Source organism: Etheostoma spectabile, chromosome 17, assembly GCF_008692095.1.
Source record: "Etheostoma spectabile isolate EspeVRDwgs_2016 chromosome 17, UIUC_Espe_1.0, whole genome shotgun sequence".
NCBI lineage: Eukaryota > Metazoa > Chordata > Actinopteri > Perciformes > Percidae > Etheostoma > Etheostoma spectabile.
Genome location: NC_045749.1, coordinates 20,057,702 through 20,068,061, shown reverse-complemented (window position 1 = coordinate 20,068,061; position 10,360 = coordinate 20,057,702). Strand labels below are relative to the sequence as shown.

The 10,360-nt window shown below is 41.6% G+C and overlaps 1 protein-coding gene across 2 annotated transcripts in view; it reads left to right on the top strand.

Annotated features, from left to right (window-relative positions):
* Positions 1–4,678: 4,678 nt before the first annotated feature.
* The window catches only part of adgra1b (adhesion G protein-coupled receptor A1b), a 211,245-nt gene continuing 205,563 nt past the window's right edge, over positions 4,679–10,360 (top strand). The window contains exon 1 of one of the 2 annotated variants that reach the window (XM_032541028.1): positions 4,679–5,466. In XM_032541028.1, the coding sequence (XP_032396919.1) occupies positions 5,249–5,466 (218 nt within the window). In that variant the 5' untranslated portion in view covers positions 4,679–5,248. The remainder of the gene's footprint in view (positions 5,467–10,360) is intronic. The other variant, XM_032541026.1, reaches the window with a different exon arrangement.

The window sequence follows — 10,360 nt, the reverse complement described above, 5'->3', positions numbered from 1 at the left end:
ACACTTAGCAACATAGGCTTAGCATTCATTTAGAGTTGTGTTTATAGGTCGAACATACTGCATGTCCAACAAACACTCCTTTCAACTCTATTTTGTTCTCCACCAACTCTGAGGGAAATAGCTGGTTCTTCAGCTGCTAAATGCTTAACTATTCTGGGCAACTAAGTAGTGTGTGTCTTCTATTTTGTGTTTGAGTAGTTTTGGCCCGTAACACCAAAATAATGAGTTGAAAGATTCTAAAATGATACGTACAGTAAAGTGTTGGGTGATAATTCTATGTGGGTTAATAAATAAAAATTTATTTCAGAAGAAAAATTCATTCTATGTGGGTTTATTACTGCGAACAACCCCTTTGACATTTAATAAAGTAATTTTATCCATTGGTGATATAAGAAAAAATGATAACAGCTTTAAAGTGGACTTAAATTGGATTTTTTTCTTGGAGAAATATGAATAAAGTGATTTAGTATTTCTACAAGTTCATTCACCAGCCTCTGAAAAACAAATGCCAATAATATCGTAATTGTTAAAAATTATGTAATTTGTATTATTTATATTATATAATTATACAAACACATTTGCTTTTTAGATACAATTTAACATATCCTGATATTTCACATTATTACTGACTGTACAAGAAAATACTTTTTACATGCAAACCAAAATGTTGATGACAATACATTCACAGCGTCACAGATGTAGAAAACAATATGTTCATATAGACCAAATTTACATAAAGTTTTTTGTTTCTTATAAGGACATTTTGCCTTCAGCTGACTCTCTTCAGGCTGAAACACTGAGTAAGCATTATGGTCTCGTTTTACTGTTTCCCACCCTACAGATATCCCCAATATTAATGACTTTGAAACTACAAACCACCTGTCACGTTTGCTAAAAGCCCAAACAACAGCTCTCACTTTCTTTTTGCACTATATCGAAAACACAGTCCTGAAAACCAGAAGAAGTTAAAACGCTGGGAGCTTTTATCCGAAAAGTCGTGATGTAATAATGAGAGTCTGTCTTCCAGCGGTAGCCTGGCCTCGTCAGGTAAAGGTAAATATTTAGTGAGGACTGGGATTGCTGCCGGCCATGGCCTATCTATCTCTGTCACCACGTAATAAAGGCGAGCCGTGAACACTAATGTGAGACAGGGAAAACATGAGAACATGCTCGTCAGAGGAACACTGTTTGCCTTTGCTTCAGCACAATTGACTCCATCCCTCCATTGTGCGCTAATGAGTCTTGATCTCGAGTCAACGCTGCGATCTGGAGGCGTTTTAACGATTGCGTTAAAGTATTTTGGAGTTGTTTGTGCAGATTAGTGATGCCTTTCATAACAGGCTGTCGGTGTGAAAACGCAGCACTTGCCAGGGAGAAAACCTTTATAGAAGGTTTTTTGTGTTCATGCTTCTGTTTTCCATTAAGCGCATACAAGTAGCTCAGTGAACAGCCGTGGCTCTCATCCAAGGAACTCTTTCTGCAGGCTTCATCAAAGATGGATCACTTCGAATGGGAATGTCAGCTACACCAGGGTGACTTTCTTATGGCTTCCCAGGGGTCAGCTGGCAGGAAGATCATCCTCTGCACTTACATTCAAGTAAATATACATCTGTGTAAACACCGAAAGGGAGTCATGGGACCACAATAAGGAGGGAATAAGGCCTCCATATGTGGATAAACACAGAGGGGAGAGAGGTATGTGTCTTGCCCCACTCAGCCTGCTCCTGTAGGGAGAATGGATTCCATATTCGCCTGTCAGACAGGAGAACAGGGTCAGTGGGAGCGGCTTTAAATCCTCCTTTGTGCTCCCAGGCCTGCGTCGGAGACAATGCGGCTAATGAGGGAGAAATTTGGTGTGCACAAACACACACACACACACACTCACACACAGGGGAAGCACCTCGCCCTGGCCCCGGGGAGCCCAACCAGCCAGCTGTCTTAGCTTCTGTCTCCCCATGGCAAGGCTCTTTACACACATACAATCCCCCATCAACAGATATGATTGATGGCACTGAATACAGTGTGTGGGTTGTTCAGACTCTCCATTCTCTGATAAGAACAGGAGTAACTTCTGCCTCTATTCGTTGACTTCTTTTCTGTGTCAAGAGTCATTGAGTGGCTGGGCATGTAGCGTCCCCTATTGGCAATGGTGTTAATGAAAGGTGAAACTGTGTTGTGTTATCTTGTAATCAACACGTGTTATGGACAGATGCAGTCATATCCAAATTCCACTCACATTCTCAGACAACACGAGAACATAAAGACACAATTGTTACTGTAAAACACTCAAAAGGGGACCAGAATCAGGGGGATCAGAAAGGAAAAGAGACTGAGAAACTGGAGCGTTTCAGACACAAACGTTCAGATGGACAGTGAGAAAATAAAGGGTTTTTTTAACATTAAAACACATGAAAGACTTTAGTAGAAACCTGAAATATGAGCCTGAAAATTAGCACAACAGGTCTCCTTTAAATCTCTGTCTTTTTCGACTGTTTCTGAAATATTCTAAGTTTAGCTATAAAAAAAGCAAGATATTAATCAACTCCACGAGCATGTGTTACTGTGTCAACCTGGTCACCTTCCAACTCATGTTCTTTATTTATTGCCACCATTTAAATGAATGTCAGGTTTATAACTGTGTCCTTTGCTCATAAATTGCCTGACGCCTGCAGCAGCTTCTTATCGCCACTAATCAAAGTGGAGCAATATGGAGCTTGATGCATTAACATGACACTGCAACGCACTGTAAAGAACACATTTTTCTCATTTTATTTTGATAGGCACCAGAATAAAAGAAGAATATGTATGTGATTCAAGTTTTTTTTAAGATTCCATCTGAATTGTGATAGGAATTTTTTTATAGCAGAAAGATAACTAGAGTTCTTATGAAACCCTCTTGGGAGAGATTCAGACGGTGATTCAACGTTTGGATCAATTTCAGTTTGTGTACAGGCCGCAGAACGCGGATCCAAACAGTTCCTTTTGCAGCTGTTCCCGAGTAAATGAAGAGAATAAAACAAACAGCGACACTTTTCATCATGCCATGATGTTTGTGCATGAGAAATCATGCCTGACACATGAGCCACAGTTCAGTGCACAAGGCTGCAGATCCCAAAGTGGGGCCCAGGGACCTCCAGAGACCCTTTGTGGTGACACAGTGGAGGAATGGTTTCATTTCAGCAGAGATGTGGACTTGGAGTTGACTTGACAATCATCATGACATGAGACTAATTTTATTTTTATTTTATTAATTCAGGACAATGCAGATTTATGAACATGCACAACAGTACACGTAAATGTTCCAGATTGTAGCCCAAAGGCTAATTTCCATCTGCAGTCCAGTGCAGTTGACTTGGACTTGCAAGTCAATGACTCGAGAGTTGAGGCATTACAACTTGGATGACTTGTGTGTATTCATAGGTTTGATGGTTAGCTCTTAAATATAAAATAATATCATTTAATGGTGTCACGTTTCTGTCTACCTGTCAAGTATGCTATGCTATGCAGCAGCATGTCATGATTCAATGCTGTCAGTCAAACTCTTTGCTATGGCAACACTAGTCTCACATTGCCAGACCTTCCTCCACAGCGCAGCAAAGGAGGGTCTAGTCCACAGAGCATTCTGGGGAAAAAAAAAAACCTGCTCTGGTTTATTGGCATTTCTTTAAACCAATCACAATTGTCATGGGCGGAGAGGAATTTGTTTTGGTGAAACATGCATACATGTGTAATAGTAGTTTTAACAACAGAAAACTCAGATTGGACAGATAGTCTAGCTAGCTGTCTGGACTCACCCTGCAGAGATCTGAGGAGCAGGTAACCATAGTCCCCAGAAATCCACCAGAATTTAAAATTCCAATTCAAAGAAAGCGGAAGGTAAAGGAAATCCGGGCCGAAAAGAAGGCCATCCGGCGGAATTTCCAGAGAAAACGGAGCAATCCAAGTAATGGAAGGTTATGGCAACAGTAACATCAAAGACCCCTGATGGAGCCTCATTAATCAAAGCAGACCACCCCCAATGGCTGAACCTGGGCCCAGAGTCATCACTTTTGGATTTAAAAATTAAAAAATGACTTGATTTGGGGCTTAACAAAAGGACTCAACTTGACATAATCTCGGACTTCGGTCATTGCGGTCTTCAAATCCGCGAGTTTGAGAAGTCCCAAGGTCCAGGTATAAACCGTGGGGTGATCAGGCTTTTTCGAAACAAGTTCCCCGCCTGATATTCACACTATTATAGATTTGGCTCTTTTTAAGTCCAAACTCTTGACTTAAACTTAACTGTTTATTTTGGCTTTTAACACTTAGCAGTGGTGCGACAATTTCATTCTTTTGTTTCTTTGTAACCTTTTCTGATTTTATTGTTTTCTATGTTCACTCACACACTTTCTGTTGTATGATTTGTGTTTTTACTCTTGGTTTCTGATATTAAGCACTTTGGAACCCCCCCCCAAAAAAAAAAAAGCTGACTTGGTCACAACATTGTGTTTCCTCCTGTTTGAATATGATTTACTCCTCTTGCATTGCTTCTTATGAACTCACAGTACCAATGACGCGAGTGAAGTGAAAGGAATCATCCGTCCCTATTGTGGTTTATTGATATCACATGTTATCTAATAATGGTAGTCTGTGGCCTCGTGTAGCCCGAATCTGTTTGGGATATGGCACGTTTAGCCACGCTGGATTCGGTCAGGACTAGGCGGGGAGGGACTTTCTGGACACTGCGCAACAAGTGCTAGGGCGCAAGAAGTGGCTGATTAGAGTGAATGACACGTCATGAGGTAGCTCACACAGGAGACGGGTTTTTGAGTGGATGATTAGGTACGATATTACTACCTCAACAACTCCATATTTCATGTAGCCTACTGCCGCTTAGAAAGGATGTGCCGCAGTAAAGTTTATCCGGACTTTGACAGCGCGCCGTTGGAAGTTTCCCCTCATGTCACAGCCCAGAAAACAGTCCGGAGGACTTCTTACAACACGGAATGACAAAGATGCAGCGTTCCACAACCCTGGCGATTTACTTTCCTTTAGGGTTTAATCGCAGAAGTAGCGCTGGAAGTTTACAGCTGTTGAGGAAGCAGCAGGTGAGCAGCGGAGCGTGAGATTTGGACAGCAGCTCGATCAAACTGTGCTTCAATGTGACGGAAGGCAAAGTGAAATGGTCCCGACTTGTTACAGAAGCTGGGAGGATATAACTTGAAAGGAGCGTGTTTTTAGAAAGGGGAAAAAAGAAACTCAGTCCACCATGAGAGCGCTGACTTTACTGTGCGTAATTGTCGGGCTGTGGGAGTCGAGCCTGAGCAACCGAAACTGTCCGGACCTGATCGTTGACAGCTGTCACTGCTCGGCGGAGAGGTCCAAGGACCTGAGCAGGCAGCATGTCCGAGTCAAAGTGGTGTGCGATGATGTGGACCTGATGGACACCCTGCAGCCCCGCTTCCTACCCAACACAACTGTGTCCCTGTAAGTAGCCTAGGTCCATGCTGCCAAAACCGTCTGCTTAAATAGACACTTATTGGAGCAGCAATATGTGTCACACAATGGGCATTTGTCTAGATGTTGTAGCCAAGCTGACTATACGGAAGAGGATTAGGGCCACAACAAATTTATTTGAGTATTTGAGTTCTGACTTTCAGAATTCTGAGATTTATGGAAATAAATCTGAATTCTGACTTCAAACTCATAATTCTGACTTTAAAGTCAGAACTCAAATACATTTTACACATCGAACCTGATAAAATTTCAAATTCTCTTCCTTAAATCTGTAAAAATTAGGAACTAATAATAGCTAGAATTCAGTTGTTTTTTCTGAAATTGGGATACTGTCTACTGGATGGATTCTTTCCTCAGGGGCCTTGGAGTTCTCTAAAGGCCCCCTGGAGATGCTTCAATTCCAGTTAGGGGACCTGGATGCATGGCAAGGGCATTCAGTGTTATAAATTGATACATGGATACATGAGTTTTAGAGGGGTACCACACAAATCAATAAACAGCAGCTCATATTCTACAGAATATTCTAGCCTACTACAGATAAAAATGTAGGTGAGGTCCATAATAATAACCATTATAAATGACAGTACGGTCGCTAAATTCCCCTCAAATGCACCCCCGACAACAATATTACAGAAGAGCTGTGATAGTTCCTAAAAGGTAAAATAGATAAAAATCCAAATTTGGCATGTATAGATGCAGATCCTTTTAAAATGCATGTATTTTGTTTTTCAAATCAATCGAACCAATAAAACTCCATTATATTATGGATATAATTTTGTGATTATATCCCTGTCTGTAAGACCAGCAACAATAACTCATTTAAGGGATTAGTCGATCAACAGAATTGCCAACAACACTGATAATTGATTGAATGTCAAAGTCATTAAATTAAGCAATGAGTTCAAGCCAGAGCCTTATTCCAGTCCAGCCTCTCAAAGAGAGGATTTATGCTTTTATGTGTTGTATATCATTTCAAATGGTTTGAGTTTCGGACTATGGGTCAGACAAAGTAACAAATTTGAATATGTCACCTCAGCCTCAGATTCCATTTCCAATTCAGGTTTATATCTTTTCTCATAATTCATTGTGTACTTACACATAAAGGAAAATGACTTTTTCTCCACCAGCCACTTGCAGTGCGACAGGAAAAACAACAATCGTACCGACAAATAGACTAAAATCTATAAAACCAGATTTAAAAAAAACGTATTCACAACAGTAAAAGCAACGGTTGACTGCACAGTGGGTTAAAGTGCTGTAGTGTTTTTAAAAGTTGAGAAGGATTAGGATGGCACCAAGATCTTGGTTGCAGCTGTCGCCGTGGTCCTGCTGGACTACACCCTGCTGTGTCCTGCTACGTCCAGCTATGCCCTGCTATGCCACGCTACATACTGTAACACCCTGCAGCGCCCTGCTATGACATGAACTACTACTACTACCATTTTTAGTCACTGTTCCATTTTCTTTATTGTGACTGTTAGTTGCCACTGTGCATCCCACCCCCAACCGGCACCGCCAGACTCCGCCTACCAAGAGACTGGGTCGGTCCGAGGTTCTCCCTAAAAGGGAGTTTTTCCTCGCCACTGTTGCACTATGCTTGCTCTTGGGGAATTACTAGTATTGTTGGGACTTTATAAGTTATAGAGTGTGGTCTAGACCTACTCTATGTTTCAAAATAACTTTGTTGTAATTTGAGACTTTAAATAAAATTGAATTGAATTTAAAAGTTAGCAGCACAGCGTGTTAAAGTGTGATGGTTCCCATAATGGATTAGCAACACAGAATATCAATGATCAACATCTCATTACAGATTCAAATTTTAGCAAAGAAGACTCAATAAGCTCATGGACCCTCAGTGGTCCCCAGAAAAATTGGTATGCTTATGGACCCTCAGTGGTCCCCAGAAAAATTGGTATGCTTATGGACCCTCAGTGGTCCCCAGAAAAATTGGTATGCTTATGGATCCTTAGTGGTCCCCAGAAAAATTGGTATGCTTATGGATCCTTAGTGGTCCCCAGGAAACTTGATATGCTTATGGACCCTTGGTGTCCCCAAAAAACTCAATATGCTTATGGACCCTTAGTGGTCCCCAGAAAACTCAATATGCTTATGGACCCTTATTGGTCCCCAGAAAACTTGATATGCTTATGGACCCTTAGTGGTCCCCAGAACCCATGTTTAAAAAAACACAGTCCCTGTGCAAACGGCATTCCAGCCTCACCTGTCCTGTGTTGTTACACTCGCTGCCTCCTCAACCATCCTTTGCCTTTCACCTCGCTCTTTAGGGATATTATTTGCATTTCATTCAAAGTTATTCAAACACAGATATTGCGCTTTCAACAGAGACTTTGAGAAACCTCCCTTAGTATTCATCTGCGCCTCTCTTGTAGATGAAATAGCACTTCAAACACTCGAGGGGTTGATAACTTTCCCCCACACGTCCTCCCCTCTCTCTTTCTCTGCAGGTGCACAGATTGACTAGATTAATAGACTGTTTTATTCGTGGAAACTTGAGGTATGCCTTGAGGAGTGTAAAAGAAATACTAAATGTAAAGGCCCTTGACAAATTACAGCCAACCACTCACTCTGATCTTAGAGCACGGCTGATTAATGGTAGCACTTTGCTTACTGCAATTTATTTGGAGTTGTGTTTGCTTCCGCGTAGGCAGGGGTGCCTTTTGTTCCTTTAAGTGGAAAATGGTTAAAAGCTTTGTTTTCAAAGTGGGGTTGTTTTTGTTGCTCGCAGGTACTAACGAAGTCGGATTTTTAAATTGCTCTAAACACATACACTAAGACAGGTTGGCTTTTAAACACAACGTACAGTAAGTGTCACACTGACTGCATGTTGAAGCATCTCTCCCACAGAATGACACCTTTCTCTCAGTTCACTTAAGAAACGCTGTGTTATGATTAGACCTGTACAAATAATCCCATGGCTCACTCCGTCCTGTTCCTTGGTGAACCAAATCCTCCAGCCGAGCCCTAGCTGGCCAGGAAGCAGTTTTCCTGCGCTAGGAAATGTGACCTTTGTCAGGCTGAAGTGGCCTCCCTGCTCGCTCTTTTGTTTGGATGTGCTGTGCAAATAAACAGATACATCAGGGGAAGTATGCACATACTGACCCCCCCCCCCCACAGACTGTCCAACAAATCTCCAAAATGTCTCACTCATTTCATTTTCTCTGTCTCTCACCACCTATGTAGCTCCTTGTAGAGCCATTTCCTCAATGACAACTCAAGCACACTGTGTCACGTTCGAGAACGCTAACCCAGATCTAAATGCCACCTCTAATTAAAGCCACAGATTGGGCTTTGTTGCTTCTCTTTTTGCCTTTTATTATTGCATCTATAAAATGTTCATGAGGAACGAACCCTGTAATAATTCACCGCCTTGCAAATGCCAAGAAGAAGACAAACTTTACATGCAAGTAAAAGAACATTAGCATAAATAAGAAAGATAAAAATGAATCGTTACATCGTGACATCCCTAGTGTGTTACTCTGTGTTTTATTTACTCTGTGTCAGTTACTCTCTGTGTGTCAGTAACTGTGTTTTGGTTACTCTGTGTCAGTTACACTCTGGGTTTTAGTTACTCTGTGTCAGTTAGTCTCTGTGCCAGAAACTCTCATGATTTAGTGACTCTGTGTTAGTAACTCTGTGTATTAAATACTCTTTGTCAGTTACTTTTTGTGTGTCAGTAACTCTTTGTTTGTCAGTTACTCTCTTTGTGTTAGTGTTTGTGTTCGTGATTTATTTGCTCTGTGTTAGTAACTCTCTGTGTGTTAGTAACTGTCTATGTGTCAGTTTCTCTCTTTGTGTCAGCAACTCTGTGTCAGCAACTCTGTGTGTTTTAGTTATTCTGTGTCAGTTACTCTCTGTGTGTCAGTAACTCTCTTTGTGTCAGTAACTCTTATTGTGTCAGTAACTCTCTGTGTGTCAGTAACTTCTGGTCATCTTATTTTGTCAGTACTCTCTTGTCAGTAACTCTCTTGGTCATACCTATGTGTCAGTAACTCTCTTTGTGTCAGTAACTCTCTGTGTGTCTGTAACTCTCATTGTGTCAGCAACTATCTGGGTGTGCGTAACTCTGTGTCAGCAACTCTTTGTGTTTTAGTTACTCTTTGTCAGTTACTCTCTGTGTGTCAGTAACTGTGTTTTAGTTAACTCTGTGTCAGTAACTCTGTGTGTGTCAATAACTCTGTGTGTAGTAAGCTGAGATGGTGGCTGACACTTAGGCAACGCTCTGACAGGAAGACGCAGCGCTCATCTAGGGGAGAGGAGTGGACAGATTGTGGAAGAGACAAGGGGATAGAGAGAAGATGGGAGACAGACAGCGAAAGAGCCATTATGGGAGTACGGGAGTGACAGAGAGGATGCTGGGAAAGCGGGGACGGGGGCTCACTTGAGAGCTGAGACGGAGGCTGATTGAGATGATGTGACTGCCACTAACAGGTTGTTGTGTCTGGGAGGCGCTTGTCGCACAGTAACAGCTGATTGTAACTGAGTGTCTGAGTCTCTTCACTGCTGGAAACTGCACGCAAAGAGACACACACTGTGCACTTACATAAGTCAAACTTATAGGGTTTTACAAAGTGCTACAACTGCCGCTGTTTTCCCGCTTGCTGAGCTGTCGTGTTGCAAACAAACCTGGTTGCATCATTTGCATATTTTATTTTTAATACCTGCCTAGCCCAGTGTAGGGTTTGAATATCGCAGATCCAGGAGTACCATGCTGTGATATCAACATTAATTTAGTGCGACAAACAGCAGTGTAAATTGGCAGCTGGAGTTGTATAGCAATTTAGTCTTTTGACAAAAATCTATATTAGTTGTAGTCATATATGAATCAGCTGATCATTGTTAGTTT